This window comes from Coenobita brevimanus, chromosome 74 (assembly GCF_032717465.1).
Source record: "Coenobita brevimanus isolate Jiangsu-jjx chromosome 74, ASM3271746v2, whole genome shotgun sequence".
In the NCBI taxonomy this organism is placed as follows: domain Eukaryota; kingdom Metazoa; phylum Arthropoda; class Malacostraca; order Decapoda; family Coenobitidae; genus Coenobita; species Coenobita brevimanus.
The window spans coordinates 8,047,371-8,067,648 of record NC_137027.1 but is presented as its reverse complement, the minus strand read 5'-3'; the positions used below and the strand labels follow the sequence as shown (position 1 = coordinate 8,067,648).

General features: G+C 42.9%; 1 protein-coding gene across 1 annotated transcript in view; it reads right to left on the bottom strand.

Annotated features, from left to right (window-relative positions):
* LOC145407677 (uncharacterized) overlaps window positions 1-20,278 on the bottom strand; it is a 58,471-nt gene that overhangs the window by 30,018 nt on the left and 8,175 nt on the right. The window contains exons 3-4 of the mRNA XM_080278545.1: window positions 13,176-13,363; window positions 10,540-10,717 (exon numbers count right to left, since the gene is read on the bottom strand). Coding sequence (XP_080134671.1) covers window positions 10,540-10,717; window positions 13,176-13,363 — 366 coding nt within the window. The remainder of the gene's footprint in view (window positions 1-10,539; window positions 10,718-13,175; window positions 13,364-20,278) is intronic.

Genomic DNA, 20,278 nt, shown 5'->3' with positions numbered 1-20,278 from the left:
GTAATTTAGCAGGCGGTCATTTGTCAAGGTGGGCGCAGAGGAGTGGGAGGGAGGGCGGGAGGGATTGGTGGGTGAGGGGGTGGAGAGTGGGTGAGAAGAGGTGCAAGGTTAGTAGGTGGGAGGGTGGGTGTAAGGTGAGGAGAGTGAGTGGGTGAGTGAGTGGGTGGATGAGTTAGTGTGTCGTGTGTGTGTGTGTGTGTGTGTGTGTGTGTGTGTGTGTGTGTGTGTGTGTGTGTGTGTGTGTGTGTGTGTGTGTGTGTGTGTGTGTGTGTGTGTGTGTGTGTGTGTGTGTGTGTGTGTGTGTGTGTGTGTGTGTGTGAGGGGGCGGGCACTATTGAGAACCTCTCTCCTCCACTTTTCACCAGCTGAACACACACAGTACATTTTTTTTTAGAGAGAGAGAGAGAGAGAGAGAGAGAGAGAGAGAGAGAGGTTAGCTAATACTAGAGCAGACTGAAATGCCTTGGTTACATAATGACTTGCAAAGGAAGAAAAATTTACCAGTTGCTTGTTCCTTTCTCTCTCTCTCTCTCTCTCTCTCTCTCTCTCTCTCTCTCTCGTGGTAGACCACCGTAACGTGAGTTAGAAGACGGGGGGAAGGAGGAAAAATTGGAGGGCAAGAGAAGAAAGAAAGGGACAATGGAGAAAAGGAGGAAGGAAAAAAAATAGAGGGAAGAGGAGAAGATAAGGGTAAGGAGGAGGAGGGAAGGAGGAAGATAGGAAGCAGGAAGAGGAAGAAGAAAAGGAATTAAAGAGGAAAAGAAACACAAAGAGTAAGAATAAGAGATGGTTAGAAGAGGAGAAAAGTGAGAGAGGAGAGGGAATGAAAAGCGTAAGGAATCGGAGAATGAAAGGAAGAAAAGAAGGAAGAATGATGTAATGAATAATGTATGGTTAGAAAGTGATAAAGAGAATGAAGGCGTGAAAAGGAAACGAGGAGTAGAGGAGGAAGAGAGAGAGAGAGAGAGAGAGAGAGAGAGAGAGAGAGAGAGAGAATATGAGGAATAGAAAAAAAGACAAGTATGAAGGGGGAAAGTGAAGAAAGAAGACGGAAGAATTATAATGAAGAAGCTTTAATCAGTGTGAAGTGCTTTCCAACATTTCACAATCAATGAAAATGAATGGTGTAAAAAAAATCTCCATAAAAAGATAAACTAACTCTTCTATCACCACATCTTTCTCCTTTGACGCCCACTCCCTTACTGACCACAAGCCTCCCTTACCACACCCTTTTTAGCCACACTTTTAACCACACCCCTTTCAATTACACCTATTTTTAGCCACACCCTCTTTAACCGCACCTCTTTGTAACCACCACACCTCTTTCTGTTCCCACTCCTCTCTAACCACACCCTCTCTCCACCACTCAGCAGGTCGGCCACACTTCAGCCGTCTCGTTATCCTCAGTAACTCCACGGGGACCAAATTAAGATCAACTTGCCTTCCATTTTTCGCCCATGACCTCGTTCGTTCGTCCCTTCAGGAGCCTAACCTGACCTTACCTGATCTAACTTAACCTAACCTATATTCTAACCTCACCTTACCTCACCTCACCTACAAACCCCAAAGGAACAAAATTAACATCAAATTGCCTTCGTTTTATCACCCATGGTCCCGTTTTTAAATCCCCCCATCAGCCAAACTTGACCTAACCTAATCTAATCTAAATTAACCTCACCCTAACTAAGCCTAATTTCGCCTCACCTAACTTAACCTAGCCTCACGGGGACCAAATTAAGACAAACTCGCTTTCCATTTTTCAACTGTTGCTCGGTTCGTACATCCTGGCCAGAGCTTACCCTGAGCTAATTCAACTTTACCTAACTGGATTACGTGTCACCCGGCCCAGTAGGATTGTCGACGAGGCCTCACTGAGATCACGACGCGAATTACTAAGAAGTACAGAGAGGAGACGTTTGTGTGTGTGTGTGTGTGTGTAAAATGAATATACATGAAGATTTTAAGAATTTGGCTGATGACAATAAAGTGAGAAGAGTTCGTATCATCATCATTATCATCTATCATCATCATCATCATCGTTCTAGTCTGACATAAAAGCTATAGATCTGCTCTACTGAATCCCAACAAACCCCGCAAATTTCATCCCTTCTTACTATTCTCTTCCTACCTCCTCCCCTTTGTCGATCTCTGGGTTCCCGATCTGACACCTTAATTACTCGCCTCCTACTGTGTCTCTTCAACATAGAACGTGTCCAGGCAAAGTCGTGTGTGTGTGTGTGTGTGTGTGTGTGTGTGTGTGTGTGTGTGTGTGTGTGTGTGTGTGTGTGTGTGTGTGTGTGTGTGTGTGTTCTACTTTTATTTGTTTCCTTATACAAGTAGCTCTCTTCTTATCCCTCCATGTGATACCTAACACAATTCTTTCCATTCCTCTCGGAGCGCTCATTTATAAGGGACTGCTAAAACTCACATATTTGATTCATATATTAGAACGTGAGAAGGCAATTACGAACTAAGAGAACAAGCTGGATTTCGTAGTGATTATTCGGAGGCAGATTATCTTCAAGTTTATTTCTCCTCTGTGTGAGTGTGGCGTAAGAGTATGTACTGTTGTCTGAATGAGTGAGAAATTGAGAGAAGGGAATGAATGAGAGGGTGAGTACGTCAGTAAATGAGGAAAGGGAAGAGTGAGAGGAAGGGGATGTGAGTGAGGATAAGTGAGTGAAGCAGTGAGTGGGTGGGGGAGGGAGGTTGGAGAAGCAAGTAGGTGAGTAAGTGGTACGAGATGTGAGAGGATGAGTAAGTGGGAATTGATGTGAGTGAGAAGCTGAGTGAGTGGGACGGGAAGTGAGTGAGAGGATGAATGAATGAATCAGTCTGTGAGGGAGGGAGGTTGAATGAGTAAGTAGCTGCCTGACAGACTTTACGAACATATACATGAACGAGTAAAGATACAAGTAAATAAGTAAACACACAAAGAAATAAGTAAATAAGTTAGAAAAGGGTAGACAAGGAGGATTCACTCAAGCATTACCATCACGTCGCCAGTGCAGAATGTATATTAAACAGACGCGGCCTTAATTACGCCTTATGCTGATTATTCCTATGTAAATCAGGAGAGGCTAGAGGAAGGGAAGGGAGCCGGAGAGGGAATGTGTGAAGTTGAAGTGATGTTGTTGCTGAATGTGGTTTATGAGGAGTGATATTAAAGCTGTAGGATGCTGGTTATGGGAAGTGATGTTGAAGCTGTTGGATGTTAATTACAGGGAGTGATGCTAAATTTGCTGGATGTTGGTTAAGGGGAAGTTATGATATTATTGGATACTAGTTATGAGTAAGTGATGTTTAAGCTGTTTGATGATGATTAATGGGATGTGATGTTGAAATTATTGGACGTTGGTTAAGACAGAGTGATGCTGAAGTTGCTGGATGCTGGGTTACGTACATATGAAGTTGTTGGATGTTGGGTTACGCACACATAAAGCTACTGGAGGTTGGGGTACGTACATGAGGCTACTGGATGTTGGGCTGCGCTACCTACACATGAAATTGTTGGGTCCCTAACCTGAGAGGGCTAGTAGAAGAAGGAGTGGAAGACTGAAAAGAAGGTGGAGAGGTGTGAGAGTCGACCTACGTGGGGAAGGGCGATGCGAAAGGAGATAATTACTGAACAGGAACAGAAACGCATGGAGCCCTTTCTTTAGAGGAGCTCCTTCTGTTGAAACCACCCTTCACAGGAGGTGGCGTAAGGCAACTGATAAAAATACATGTAAATAGATAGACAAATAAAAAGGCACAGAGAGAGAGAGAGAGAGAGAGAGAGAGAGAGAGAGAGAGAGAGAGAGAGAGAGAGAGAGAGAGAGAGAGAGAGAGAGAGAAACAGATAATTCCTTGTTGCACGTTGCAGGAATCCCAGAGGGGCATGCCATCCACTTCCCCTAATATTGCAAACACGAGCGAATATGCAGATTGGCGAGTGTGTTCCGGTTCATGCAATTAGCCGATGAGATGATGATACAATAATTATAAACAGCTTGTTATTATCATCATCCTTCTCTTCTATGTAAGTTAAGAATTCATTTAATGAGTGGATGGCTTGAGTATTCTTTAGCCTCTACGAATATTTTTGATGTGTGTGATAATATGTACGTAACTTCTTTTGTCTGTCTGTCTGTCTGTCCATCTGTCTGTCTATCTCTCTGTCTATCAGTCTGTATCTATTTATCTGTTTGTCTGTCTGCCTGTCTCTATATTTTTTATCAGTTTATCTATCTGTATCTATCTATCTACATATATCTATCTACCTGTCTGTCTGTCTGTCTGTTTGTCTGCCTACGTACCTATCTTTCTATCTTCCTACCTTGTATGATTCTGTTTCCCTATCAAATTTATCTTTCGTTTTGCCAGCTCAGTCAGGTGACAACGTTCAAAACCATTTTGTGGAGACATGAGAATGTAATCAACCTTTGGGTATTTCTTCGTGACGGGGCCAAACTGATCATGTGATATGTACAGTATAGTTCATAGGGAAAAAAGTTTGTATCAAGAAATTATAAGCTTTAAAAAATGTCCTGGAGAGAAAACTAAAAAAAATTTCCCCTCCATTGATGCAATATCCAGTCAGGAGTGTAAAGATCCTGGGTTAGTCTATATATTCGAGCATTTGAGGTAAGGATGACCAGTGACACTTCCCTGAATGGCATTATCTGGGCAATAAACCTCAAGAACTCGCTGAATTTAATCCCTAATGGGTCACACCTAACTGGAGTGCCTTAACCAACCAGAACACTAAGCGAGCGTTTGTTATACGATTACCACTCGCATCAGTAACTAGTGTCCGGGAAAACAGGAAGCCATCTAATCTTTCACCCACCACAGTCACCTGTAACACCACATTTAGTGAGTGGATGGTGGGCACCCTTCCAGGTCATCTAGGTTATTAAAAGAGGGAACATAAAATCAACCTCTAATGAAAATCCTGGGGAGTAAAAAGTCGCCGGGGTGAGAGTGAGAATCGTGGGTGAATAAGATGGGAAGAGGAAAAAGCCTGTGGAGAGAGAACGAGAAAAGTTTTGAAACATTTGTAGCTGACACCAGAGCCCCGTAACTCCCGAGGCTGAGGAAGAAGTTAATGAAAGAAACTCGACACCCACATATTGCACTGAGAATTACTGTCACCGTGGACATTGCCTGTTACTTGGTTAGATTAGGCGTGGGTGTAAGGGCGGGTGTTGGTGTGGGGTGTGGGTGTAAGAGAGAGTGTTGGTGTGGGGTGTGGGTGTAAGGGTGTTGGTGTGTGTGTGGGTGTAAGGGAGGGTGTTGGTGTGTGTGGGTGTAAGGGAGAGTGTTGGTGTGGGTGGGTGTAAGGGTGTTGGTGTGTGTGTGGGTGTAAGGGAGGGTGTTGGTGTGGGGTATGGGTGTGAGGGTGTTGGTGTGGGTGTGGGTGTGGGTGTAAGGGAGGGTGTTGGTGTGGGGTGTGGGTGTAAGGGAGGGTGTTGGTGTGGGGTGTGGGTGTAAGGGAGGGTGTTGGTGTGGGTGTAAGGAAGGGTGTTGGTGTGGGTGTGGGTGTAAGGAAGGGTGGTGGTATGGGGTGTGGGTTAGGACACGTAGGGCGTTGGGGTAGGGAAGCAAGGGTGATGAGGAAAGGAGGGAGAGATGAGAGGGGAGGGAAGGAGAAGGGAGGAGGGGGAGCAATGATGGGAGGAGTAGAGGGGAGGGCAGGAGGAAGAAGAGGGGAGGAGAGAAAAGGAAGGACTGATGAGAGGAGGGGAGGGAAGAAGAGAGGAGGGGAGAGGAGGGATGGACAAGAGGAAAGCAGAGGAAGGAAGGAGTAAGAGGAGGAGAGGAGAGGGAAGGAGGGAAAAGAAGAGTTAAGAGGAAGGAAGGAGGAAAGAGAGTAGGAGATGAGAGAAAATGAGGGAAGAGAAGGGAGGAGGAGAAGAAGGATAGAAGAGGGGAGGAGAGAAGAAGAAAGGAGGGAAGGATAGGGTGAAGGGGGGGAAGAGAAGAAAGAGAGAAAAGAAGAACTGGAGAAGAGAAGAAGGGAAACAGGAAGAATGGGAGAGAGGAAAGAAAAAAACAAAAAGGTAGAGCAAGGGTGAAAGAAAAGATGAAGGGAAAAGAACTGGAGAGGGAAAGAGATGTAACGAAGAAAAAGTGAAAAGAGAAAGCAAGAATAGAGAGAAGGGAGAATGAGAAAGAGGAAAGAGAACGAAAGAACTGGAAGAGAAAAGAGAAAGTAAGAGAAGAGAGAGAAGAATGCAAGAGAGGAAACAAAAGGACTGAACTGGAGGAGAAGAGAGAAAGCAGAGACGGAAAGAGCCGTGTTATTAGGCTATTTCCGGGTTCTTACGAAAATAGTCTAAATATCACTTGCCTCAAGAGACACTGGAGAGATACACTGAGAGTTTATTTACATAGAACATATTTATATTTTGTGCCGTATCCTGTGTAGCATAGAAAGTTTAGTAGCAACTTTCCCTTGCGATTTCTTTTGCAGGTTGCCTATTAATGTTCCCCTGTCTGCTATTTATGTCGCTAAAATATCAACAATAACATCTATAATATTGAGGTATAATGTACAGAATAATTCGATAAGACAGAAGTGTTGGGAAATCTCCAGAGCCACTTAAAAAATGTCTATTATAATTAGGGTAGAGGGAGAAAGGTCATCTGTACGAGAATACTTTGGTTCGTCACTAATTATATTATTATCCAGTGTGGGTGACATCTGACAAACTGAACACCCAATATCCCAGAGGAACTAAGACTGGCTAATATTATACAGCTTAGGAATAGGGAAGTGGGTGGGAATGTGCAGGGAGTGAGGAAATGATGTGAGGATGCTGGATGTGCGTGGATCGGAAGAGAAGCCAAAGAGGCAAGAGGTGAAGTGGAACAGAAAACAGATGGGAAAAACAGAGAGAGAGAGAGAGAGAGAGAGAGAGAGAGAGAGAGAGAGAGAGGAAAAACGAGTGGTGATAGAAAATGGTATATGCCAACTGAAATCGAATGTAATATGGAAGAATATTTCAAATTCCAGTACTGTGTGTCAGAATGCAAGGGACAAAAAATAATGATAAATGCGTACAGGATATGCAAAAATTAACACGGGGAATATCAGAAAATATACCTCTAGCCTTCAAAATTGCGAAAATATAAAATCAGTCCCATTTTCATTTTTCAGATAGATTTTTCAACTAATTTTTGTGTTTCACGGACGCACAATCTGTTTTTTTTTTTTTAAGACACAAAGCGTATCGGTAAAATATTCATAAATTTAGCAAGATACAAGGTAGGAAAATAAACTAAAAAAATTCATTGCTATTTCCACTCTTTTCGTAAACCACCCATGGATTTTTCAACTAATTTTGTGTTTCATGGGGGACTAATCTAATTCCTGGAGCTCTGAATGGCAGTGATTGGCCCATTCTGATCCGATGTGTCTGATATTGCTTCGTGTATGCTGTGACTCGCTATCTGCCTGTCTGTGTGTCTGCTCGTGTCTCTGTCTGCCGGGCCGTTCCTCCACCTCGCCTCTCTCCCTCTCTCTCTCTCTCTCTCTCTTACACTTGTTAGACGTCTAAAGGCAAATGGTTAAGATAATCTCGACAGAGAACCTCTCGCAGTTCATCTTAGCATTTTCTCGCCACACTTGCATTAGTAAACACACACACACACACACACACACACACACACACACACACACACACACACACACACACACACACACCGTTCGCTGGCTCAATGGTAAAGCTCTCGCCTGCCTTCTGGAAAGACGAGGGTTCGCGCCTTGCTCAATTTGCGAAAAAGTTTCACTGACGAAGCAGGTGGTTACTGTCCCCCTTGAGCAAGAAGATGGGTGTGTGAGTGTGTGAAGGTCAAAGCCATGTCCTTAGATCGGACTATATGAACTCCCAACTCTTTTCCGGGAGGGTAAGAAGCTAACGATCACGACTATCACGTGATCCTGACCGACCCGGTGAATTACACACACAAAGAGAGATAGATAGTTAGATAGATAGATAGATAGATAGATAGATAGAGAGAGAGAGAGAGAGAGAGAGAGAGAGAGAGAGAGAGAGAGAGAGAGAGAGAGAGTACTTTACTTCACTGAGGTAACAAAAGGAAGGAAAATACTAATCAATACACACAGAGGTAACACAGGAAATGAAAATATATGCTGAAAAAAATGGAAGTAATAGAAGGAAATGAAATACAAACTAACACAGACAGGGGTAATAAAAAAATGTAATGAAATCTGAGAAACACAAACAGGGAAAAATAAAGGAAATATATGAAAAACAGACACACATACGATGGGAAATATAGTAAAGGCATAAACAGGCGTAACAAGAAAAACGTAGTAAAAGATGACACACAGAGAGGGAAACAATAAGGAAATTTAGGAGAAACTGACACACAAACAGGAGTAACACAGGAAAATGTAATAAAACTGACAGCCAAACAAACAGACCGGGGAAAGTGTTTAGGTGCCCCATTTCTGCAAGTAAAAAGGGATCCTCGTAAATTCCAGAGCACCTCTTTATATTCATTAGCGTAAGTTAACAGCCCGGAGGATCAGCAGTCTGCTTTATTATCGCCATTACAGCCAGGGGAGGAGAGTTAAGGGGGTAAAAGTGGGTGCTATTTACGAGCTTCCACCCCAGTGTAATGTGGGTCTGCCCCGTCCTCTTGGCTATATAACTAAGGGGGCATGTGGAATGATTTACTTGAGACAAAGGAAAATGGCTTCGCTCAGGAGTCATTTCAGAATATTTTATGCTGTTCGTGCGAATTACTGTACATCTAACAAGATATATACATATGTGTAGCGGTTGCGCAGTGACTAAGGTCACTGTTCACTATTTCAAATCTCCGCGTTTGTAGGATTTTTTCTTAATCTTAGGTAGACCCTGGGCTTACTCAGTATGCCTTGATAGGTACCTGCCGACTTGTCGGTGAGGGGGTAAGAAGTGCCTCCCTCAATATGCCTTCCTTCGTAAGCTTTGTCTTTGCCGCCAAAGAGCGAGGTCCGACCATTAGGGAATGCATATGGCGCTCATTCCTAAATGTGTAAAAGAACCATCTTTATTCTTCATGCGTAATGCCTTGTGGTTCACGGTTTTAAATTTAACATTTTATATTCGTTGACATCATCTTTAACAGCCTAAAACAGTCCACTTTATCTTTAACGGTCAGAGACAGTCCACTTTATAACCAAAGAGCAGTTCGAATGATTTAGGTACTACAAGGAGATGATGCATCACTTTCTGTGTACCTTTCATTACGCTGTCGTCGTGGTTTAGCTTATCATGCTATCTCCAGACAGTTTCATTTAGTAAAAGAGAGACTTCACGAACTGGAGGGATGAGACACAGTCTTTGTTAATCTTTTTGGCACACGGGGTCTCCCTTAAGTTAAAAAAAAAGAAAAAGAAAAAAAGAAGAAATGGTCTGAAGGTAACAAAAATAAATCCAGGGCAGATATCCTCAAGGTGGCTGGTATTTACGAGCCTCCTGCACTTTGATGTAGACTCTTTTGTGTTAGCCTCAGTTTATAACTATTATAGTTTAAGATCTGGGAATTATTTAGTACATGATTAGATGGTCTCGCTTAGTGGGTGCAGCAGAAGCTTTTATGCCACAAATGAGGTTTACCTACCTTATATATTACATGACTCTGTACTTTTTTTCTAAATAAAGGGTATTTATGTACTTTTTTTTTTTTCTAAATAAAGGGTATTTATGTACTTTTTTTCTAAATAAAGGGTATTTATTCTGCTATCCACATTGTTGGCGACAATAAAGGACTCTACAATACAACTATCAACCTAGTGAGGCTAGTAGGGATCGCACCTCGAACTGTACACAACACCTTGAACAGCTATTGAAGATATACCTGTCTTCAAAAATAAATTATATCCACTGGGACAGGGGAGAAAGAGTGCCTCTGCGTAGCATCTGCTTGTCGTAAAATGCATTTACTTCCCTCTGACAGAAAAGTCATCAGAGAGTCATGACAGCAGGGAGACGAGAACTGTAACGCAAATCTACGCGAAGAATCGTCCACCCCCCCCCCAAAAAAAAAAAAAAAAATGTAATGCACAATGCCAGACAGTCAGCATTGTCATTTTTCTCTTGTAGCGTAAAAAAAAATAAATCAAAAATTTATAACTGTTAGTTTCAAGAATTAGAATATGAATAATACAAAAGCAAAAGGAAAAGAAGTAAGTCGTCCACATGCATAAGACAAATTTAAAGTATCCTGCCGTGAATAGTAGCATCTCTCTAATGGCAAAAACAGGTCAGTAAATAAAAGAGGAACTGATAGATTGAAGAAAATGAAATATGATAAAAATCGCTAATTTCAAGAAGGAAAAATATCTACCAAGTAGCCTAAGTAAAACCAGCTTTGGGGCCGTTGACAATAATATCCTTCCCCTTGTTGTTCTCGTTCTCGAAGGAAAATATCCAGTAGTCCTCGCCAATGAACTCGAAAAAAAAAAAGAGAAGAATATTGCATTTGTAGAAAAAATAATATTCATCCATATCAAAGAAAAACAACTCCAAAATATCCTACCGTAGACAATAACATCCTTCCTCTTGTAGTCCTCATTCTCAAAGGAAGATATCCAGCAGGTGTACTCTCCACTCAGCTCCGTGGTGGGGGTGAGGATGGCCAGGGCGCGGTGTTTGGAGTACTCGTCCTCTGACACCACGTAGTCAAGGTTCACTCGACCCTTCAGTAACCCGAAGTCCTGGGGAAGAGACGAAGATGTTAGCGGAAGTACATGTAACAAGGGGAATCTAAAATAACTGAACAGTACTGTACATCATATGAGTACAAAAGAGAGCAAACATCAACAGAATATATAATACAAGAACAGGATATTATATCAAGGAAGTACACAGAAGAACAGCCATAGAATATTAAAATGCTTCAAAATAATTGATTCCCACTGGATTCAGAGCAGTGTTAAAAAATGCAAGAGCAAATTTTTATTACCTTTGAGTGCAGTTCCCCGTAGCTTATTTTTTATATTTTTTTGTAATGCGTCCGACTCTGGGGATGGGCTTAACAGCCATTCCCAAAGACCCAAAAATCCTACGTACCATACATCTCCATATGTCACCACTTCGGCGCTAACACGAACTGTCCTCACTGAACACATGCTTGGGCTGGTGTACGGCCATTGGTGGGGGAGTTTTTATATGTCAACGGGTCTTTGGTTGAGCAATAAAGTCAACTATAACGAAATTCCAATCCTTTAAATGCCCCAGCCCGGATTCAAGCCCTCCTCCACCGAGATAGCAGACCATAACTCCACCGATTTGGCCACTGCCTCCTCAATAAATTATACCTTAATGTTTCCAGCAGTAAAAGAAATAAATAAATACAAAGTACTTATACGCAGTTGCGCAGGCTGAGTCCTCTTCAAATGAATTACAGTCATATGTAAGCCAAAAGAAAGATTATAAATACAAACACGATTGGAATATGAAACAAAACATAGAACGAAAATATCACATGAAGAGCAAAAGACTGATCAAGGATATGAAAACGAAAGGCAGGAGAAAAAACCAACACTAAGATGATGGAAGAAGCGGGCAGGACACCGGATCTCCCTCAAGATAAACCCGCCAACCAATTTCCTCCAGCAAACACTTTTTCCTCCTATCTTGCAAAATTTTCCTACAGGAGTCCAGATTCTAATTACCAGATTAAGATTTTTTAAAAGACGGGTGGAGAAAAATGGACCAATCTGATTACCTCGAGTTGGGTCCTGCCTACCTACTTGCCTACCTACCTTCCTACCTACCTGCCTACCTACCTACCTACCTACCTACCTACCTACCTTCTTACCTACGTGCTTATCTTTTCTTTTCTTTCGTTTTGATGTTATCTTTGTTTTTTGTTTTATTCCTGTCTTCATCCTCTCTTCGGTTGTTATTCTAATTTTTCTATGAGACTGTCTATGTGTTAATCTATCTGTGTCTGCCATATCTATCTATTTATCTATCTGTCTGTTGCCTGTCTGTTTATTCATCTGTCTATCTATCTATCTTTATGCTTGTGTATGTATGTATCTATCTATCTGTTGCCTCCTCCTCCTCATCTCCTTATTTCCGTCTCTGATCCTCTTTGCAGCAACTTTTCTGCCTGCTTTCCTCCTCCTAATACCGTCCTCTTTATTATCATCCCTTATCTATCTGTTATCTCTCCCTCCTCCTCTTTTTCCATCAATGTCGTTCTTTTATTCCTTAGTTCATTTGTATCGCCACTTATCTTCTCTCCTCTTAGTCTCTCATCTTCGTTTCTGTTCTTCTTAATCATCCCTCTTCCCCTCTGCCTGTTTTCATTCGTTTCGCCCACCATCAGTCATTTTCTTTTCCCTTAATTTCGGTTTCTTAATTATGAATAAGATATGGCAAGGCAGTGTGTGTGTGACCTGTCGGGAAGTCTGAGGGCCTCCGAGTGACGTCCGGCCGGAGTAGTTAAGCATTCTGTCCGGTGTCGTGCGGTCAGGCTGGTGACAGGGACTTTAAATATGTACACCAGCGGTTTGGATGTGTGGGCTGGCTGGACGACTGGGGAGAGATAGATAAATGGATGGATGGATGGAAGGATGGATTGATAGATAGATAGATCATAGATAGATAAATAGATAGATAGATAGGTAGAGAGAGAGAGAGAGAGAGAGAGAGAGAGAGAGAGAGAGAGAGAGAGAGAGAGAGAGAGAGAGAGAGAGAGAGGATAAGACAGGCAGGATGAGGGAATATGGGTGAATAAACACGCTCAGGATTGTATGACTAATTTTCAGTTGAAGCAAATCGTCTGGCTTTAACTGCAGAAAAATACAAGAGTTCTCCCTACCATGAGAGGGTTAATAGTACCATCATTAACAGTTTCAGGCTGCATTTTGAAGCACCATTTTGAAGTACCATTTTGAAGTACTCTCTATGGGAAGTCGATGAGAAGGTGAAGCTTAGGAAAAAAGTTGCCTGGCGCCGGGTATAGCACCCCACTACTGCCAGTACCACAAGGCTGCTGCTACTGTTACCACTACTGCCACTAACCTCTGGCTTGTTGTGAGGTATCCACAGGTAGGCTACCCAGGTTAGGACTGGTTGTTGATGTACCACTTAAACACCATACTACCACATTATTACCATTACTGCCACAATAATACTGACACCACAGCAAACACTACATACCTGTGGTTTGTTATGAGGTATCCACTGGTACACGGGGTAGGGCTGTCTGTTGAAGTACCACTTCACCACGAGGCTGGCCTTGTCAAACTCGGTCAGGTGGTACACACAGTCCAGCACCAGCTGTGACGCCGACCCGTTGACCACCACGCTGGGGCCCTCGATGCTCACCACCTCCAGCTCACGCGACCCTGATAAAGAAAAGGATGGGTTAAGTCATGTCAAGTCAGGGTAAAAATATTGGTCAGTTTCTTCAAATCGGGGATATCATTTGTATTTTATTCTTGTTTCTGCCAGACAATTCACAATTAATTCATGCTGGGGCCTTCGGTGCCCGCCACATCCAGCGCACGTAAACCTGACGACAAGGGTCTGTTGGTTCAAATCAGGTCAGAAGTTAAATGCTGGTTAAGAGATATGATGCTTCAGTCTTACTTAAGTATGGAAGGAAGTTATATTACGTTTATTTTTATATGACCCTGATAAGTACCGGTAGAAGACCATGATAGGGAGCCGTACATCAGTCTTATTAACCTCTTCAGCACAAGAATGTATTTCTTATTTTACTCTTGCTAACTCCAGACAAACTATACTCGTATAGTTCACGACCTCCAGATCAGACGTCCTTGACAAGGGCAAGAGGACGTAAGGCCATCTCTAATCAAAATTTAAATGTGAACTCCTTCAGCCCTATGACGTATTTCTTGGCTTATCCTTGCGGTCTCCCAACGATTTGATTGAGTTCACCATCTCGAGCTCACCCGACCCTCACAAGTAGGTCTACAAGACCACGTTAGGTCAGGTCAGGTTATTTTAGGTTACATTTAATATATCATGAATTGGATGCAGCCACGATCCTGACATATAAGAACTTCAGAATACACCAGGTCACAATGCACATCTAAGTAAAGAGAAAAACTATAATGTATGAATAAGTTAGAGGGAAGTTAGATTCATTTGAGTTAGATTTTGCTGGGTAATGATAAAGTACTAAGTGTTCAATTTTTGCTTGGAATAGAATATAATTAGTGAAGTAACGACAGAAACATGAGGTTTCAGTAGGTCGTTCACAAGGATGACATGGATGAATGGAGAAGAAGGGAGAAATGAGACTAAAAGGCCCATTTAGTTCACATTTGATGGAGTATAAGCGATTCACGGCCACACCACTATAAGTCATCAGTGCATTATTAACCAAAACACCAGGCTAGAAGGTCATTATTTATTTACCTCAAAGAAGGATTCAATATTCCGTCCAAGTAAGAGAAACAATGCCAGTGCCAAGATTCAAATTTTGTGTCAGAAGAGAAAATGTACGAAGCTCAGTTTTCAGAAAGCCAAAATACACTGGATCGTAATATGAAGATGCTCTCTGCTTCTCCCACTGTGCTTCAGGTATGCATTTATCACTGGCTCAAGAAGGTCAGGTCAGAGGCGAACGTGACTTAGCTAACTGCCTGGTGTACAGAAAATGCGAGGGAAAAATGGACTGCCACTAGAAAGGAAAGTGAGAAATGGATGTCTAGATGATGATGGGCGTGCAAAATCCTTGAAAACACACTCGAACGCACACACACACACACACACACACACACACACACACACACACACACACACACACACACACACACACACACACACACACACACACACACACACACACACACACACACACACACACACACACACACACACACACACACACACACATTCAAAGTGAGCATAAGGTCGTCACTTGAATTATGAACACTTCTGATCTACTCGTATTTATGATTATATTCTGTGACTGTTTTCATTACAAAAAACAAATTTAAAGTTAGTGCAGATCGTATATTTCCTATTTTGTCTTTTTAAATGTAAGTGTCCAAGCTATTTTTTTCTTTTTTTTTTTATCCTACTGTTTCTCTCCTTTTTTGGTTTGACATTATTCCGAGAGAGTGGTGTGTAGGAGAAACTCTTACTCTTTTCTGTTTTCCCACACATGTAAGTTAGATTTTAGCGAATCATAGAACCTCCCAGTAGGCCAAGGTGACTCCTGTTATTTGCGTGGTCTGTGTACTCATATGCTCAATAACAACCACACCACACCACACCACACCACACCACACCACACCACACCACACCACACCACACCACCCTCCCACGTGTATTTCACCCCCTGTATCTCTCCATCTCCCTCTTGGTTCACCGTATCTCTCCTTCTTCCTCTTGGTCTGACGCTCCTTCTCTCCCCAGAAAAACTTTTTGAAAAGGAAATTAAATTAGGAATGGGAAATTTCATAAGAGGAGCAGAAAGTCAAGCACTCCGTCACTAAAAGCCACACCGCTAAGACAGGAAACACAGGAAAAAAAAGTGAGATTTGGCAAGACAGAAAGAAAAGAAAAGAAAGAAGGAAAAGAGGGATAAAACAAGAAGGAAGAATTATAGTAAAATAGAGTGCCAAGAAAAACAAACAACACTAACAAGCCTATTGGTTCTTTAGAGGATTTATTTATTTTATTCGTTTATTTTTTTTGCCAGGGAAGACTGTAGTTATGGTATCTAATCTATCAGTCAAAGTTAAGGAGAGCAAAGTCGTAAATCTTCCTCCCTTCCCTACCACCACCTCTGCAACCCCACGCACCAGTGCCTGTAGACTTGGCTGACTGGAAATGAGTGAAAACGACCACCATTCACTTTGGGGAAAAAATGTCAAGGAAATTTCATAGGAAGGGAGGAATGGGATATACATTCTACACTCTCTTGACCTGTAATGGAAAGTAACACGCACCTAATTTAATTTCTGCATAGTTTACCCCGATATCCAGATACCTATTCATCTGTCTACTTATCAACTTATCCATCAATCTATTCACCCAACAATCCTTCCAACCATCCACTTATCCATCCATCCATCCACTCATCCATCCTATAATACCCATACAGTTTGCCCTGCTATCCATATACATTTTTCACAATAAGTCTCTCCATCTTCATTTCTTCCCGGATTGCCGCTGCCGTAAACAGGTTAAATTTCCTGGCTCTCTCATCCTCTTAGGTGACGTGCTAAGCTGCTTTCTCTCGTGACTGCGTTTTAGAGAGAAGAGGAAGAGGACGTGGGGGAGGAGGAGATAAAGGAGAAGGAGGAGGAGGAGGAGAAAAATGAAGAGGAAAAGAAGGAGTAGAAAGAGGAAGAAAATGAGAATAAAAACTACAAGATGAGGAGGAAACGTGTTGTCTCTCACTCGGGACTGTATTTTAGAGAGAGGAGGAAGCGGAAGGGAAGAGGAGCAGGAGGGTGAGGAGGAGGAAGAGAAACAAAGGAAGAGGAAGGCGACTTGGCGGTGGAGATGAATATTGTACAAAGACTCTTTCATCTGGGACTTTTTTTTTCTTTTTGAGGGAGGGAAAAGAGGAGATGAAGGAGGAGGAGAAGGAGAGAAGATCTGCAATTTTTCGGAGGAGGAGGAGGAGGAGGAGGAGGAGGAGGAGGAGGAGGCGGAGAAGAAGGAGGAGGAGGAGGAGGAGGAGGAGGAGGAGGAGGAGGAGGAGAAGAAGGAGGAGGAGGAGGAGGTGGAGGAGGAGGAGGAGGAGGAGGAGGAGGAGGAGGAGGAGGAGGAGGCGGAGAAGAAGGAGGAGGAGGAGGAGGTGGAGGAGGAGGAGGAGGAGGAGGAGGAGGAGGAGGAGGAGGTGAGTATACTTTCAAATTCTCTTTTGGAGGAGGAGGAGGAGGAGGGGGAGTAGAAGTAGACTTGCAAATTCTCTTTCATTCACGACTGTGTTTTTGAGAGAGAAGGAAGGGTGACGAGCAAAGGGGGAGAAGGAGAATGGAGTACGGGAAGAGAGGGGAGGTAGATGTGGGGAGGAATAAAGGGAAGAGGAGAGAACAGGGAGAGAAAAAGGGAAGAGAGGGACTGGAGGGGATATGGGGGTAGGGGGAGGTGGGTAGGGAGAGGAAGGGCGACTCAGCAATATGTAAAAATCACCCAAATATGACCAAGACAAACTTCCCATATTTCCACTTCCTTTCTGTTTTCTTTTTATCTATATCACTTTCAGATTATTATTTATTTATTGGTTCTTTTTCTTCGTTTTTCTTCCCTGTTTTATTAATTATTTTCTCTTTCCTGGTCTTTATTTTTCTTTAGTAAACCCGACTACTGGTTATTAATATCTGTAAGTTTTGTCTCTATACTATTTCCTTTTTTCTTTTCTTACATTATTGCATCTCTCTCTCTCTCTCTTTCTCTCTCTCTCTCTCTCTCTCTCACACACACACACACACACACACACACACACACACACACACACACACACACACACACACACACACCAAGGCCATACGGCAACAAATATGCAAAATACGCTCCGCTTCATTTCACGGTCTCAAACATTATGCTCGGCCCCCGCGACGCCCAGCACAATATGACAACAACAAACACAGCAAAATCCACCCCGCTCTAACGCAGCTCTACTCCATCACACGGCGGAATGGAGCAGTGATGTAGGTCAATGTGCTGCTGTGTGACCATATATAACTTTGATTATTAAACTCCCATATAATAATCCGTTTGTTTGTAGCCGGAAGGAAGAATAAAACCCACCATCTTATTGACGGTACTAACTCCTGAAAGCCTGTAATTCCCTTCCTGGTCTTAGTACAATCACTTGACGTAATCTAGAGTACAATGAAACTGGTGTAAGGCAGAATAGCATACAGTCGTCCGGGTTAAGCCGGAATGAAGTAAAATCACTTGGCGTCAGCAAGAATCAAATCGAAAAGACGCCCCAGGCTTGAAGGGATTATAGTGGATGTTGTAAAGAAAGTACCGTATAACTAATCCACTCAGTACAAGGAATATCGCATGATCATACCAAAAAAATAAAAAATAAAAAAATAAAAGTACGATACGATAGAAAAGGCACATGATGCTATATGAAGGGGTTAATGGAGATTATATTAAACACAGTCCACTATGACAGGTGTGAATGAAGCAGTAGGTAGGGATAACGAGTTGTTGGATGGGATGATCACACAACCTGAGCAATTACACATGCAAAAAGAAAGACATTACGGGAGATGGCAGTGCAGAGCGCGTGCTTCATACAATTATAGGGACAAAGGGACAAGTGATCTATGAAAGTTCCCTGGTTATGAGAGTCTTAAGAAGCATTGTCACAGTGGAGGAGCCAATGGATTTTGTGTCTAGCCCTCCAGGATGACCGATCTCTGGTGGACTGATAAAATCGTTAATACAATCCACTCAACAAAACACGATCCAGTGAGGCATTGTGGGGAAAAGTATTGCTGAATGATGGCGCAACGTCGACGATTCAGCGCTTGCAGTAATCTGAGAGCTGAATTATAAACACCAGGCCCTAGCAGGAATAACACATAATAGACGCCACCGTATTGCAGGGGGACAGTGGAGACTATATGAAACAAAAGTTCACTGTTACAGGCGTGAATGAAGTAATATGCTGGGACCAAGTGTTGCTGAATCACCGTATAGCCTCCACTGTTACATATTCAAAGCGGGTGACATTACTGGAGGCGGCGGTATATAGGGTGTGCTTTGTTTCCTCTTCAGACAGGTATTGGGTAGGACAGCCGTATCCCTGCAGCAAAAATGGCCAAGGTTTACGTAGACTCACGATCTTTGATAGTCTTACAATAACCATAATTGAAGGGTTAATAATTATTGTTTCTAATCCCTCCACTCAGAACCATCTTTGCTGAGCTGAGTAAAATCGTCGCCGTAGCTGCTGTGGCCTCATACTCATCTGCAAAATGAAGCCTGTGGACTGCAGAATGAAGTTGGCCTTCTTCTGTAGTCCACCATCTTTTTGCTGGGGGAAGAAGGAGGGAGCTGAGGGACGATTGTACAACCGTGCAGTGGAGGGCCTGGTTATATCGGTGCCATCACTTAAAGGTGTCTCTCTCCAGCAATGAAAAGTTAAAACACTTCAACTCCATTGCACGTGGGAATGAAGCAATATGTATGGATAACGTGTTGCTGAATCACCGTATAACCTCCGCCATTGAATATGCAAAGCGGGGGACATTACGGAAGGCGGGAGTATAGAGGACCTGTTTCGTTACCTGGTAGGGAAGAGGGACAGGTGCTGGGCTGTGAGACTAACAGTACACGTGCACATCATCCGTGGACCGTGGGAATGGCAGGTGTGCAGGACAACAGGTGTTTTTGTTTTTGTTGTGTGTCGGAGCTTGATTGTGGAGTGTGTGTGTGTGTGTGTGTGTGTGTGTGTTTGTGTGTGTGTGTGTGAGAGAGAGAGAGAGAGAGAGAGAGAGAGAGAGAGAGAGGTAGGGAGAGAGAGAGGCGCGTCAGTAGGGCCAGGGAAGAGCAGTATACCTGGCGATACTAAAGTCAACTCCATAAACTTCTCCCTGCACCGGCCAGGATCGAACTTGCTACCACACTGTCTCCAGACCACCTCTCTATCCACTCCACCACCACCTCCCTCTCTTATGACTCTGTGTTTCAATGATTCTTGTTATTTTCTCCATTTCTCTAATACTTTTTACATTTTCTCTCGTTTTCTCTGTCTACATTTTTTTCTTATTGTTATATATTTTTCTTTTACCTATAGCATCCCCCCCTTTCTCTCTCTCTCTCTCTCTCTCTCTCTCTCTCTCTCTCCCAATCCCAGCCTCCTGACAGAAACAATATTGGAAAGCTTCGCCCGTGACACAAACTTATTTCTCCTCTGATTCACGTCCCGATATCCAGACGGCGGTGGTGGGTGAGGGGATGGGTGAGAAATAAGAAAGACTGGATGACTAGATGGATGATGAGAGTGAGAGATAGTGGATGAGTGGATGGATGATGAGAGATAGTGGATGAGTGGATGGATGATGGGTGATAGTGGATGAGTGGATGGATGATGAGAGATAGTGGATGAATGGATGGATGATGAGAGATAGTGGATGAGTGGATGGATGATGGGTGATAGTGGATGAGTGGATGGATGATGGGTGATAGTGGATGAGCGGATGGATGAAGGAGGTGATGAACGAAATGGAGGATGGGATGAGGAGGATGACTAAGAGGAAAGGATGAATGGAGAAGAAAATCAGATCCATGATTAGGATGATGGGAAGAAT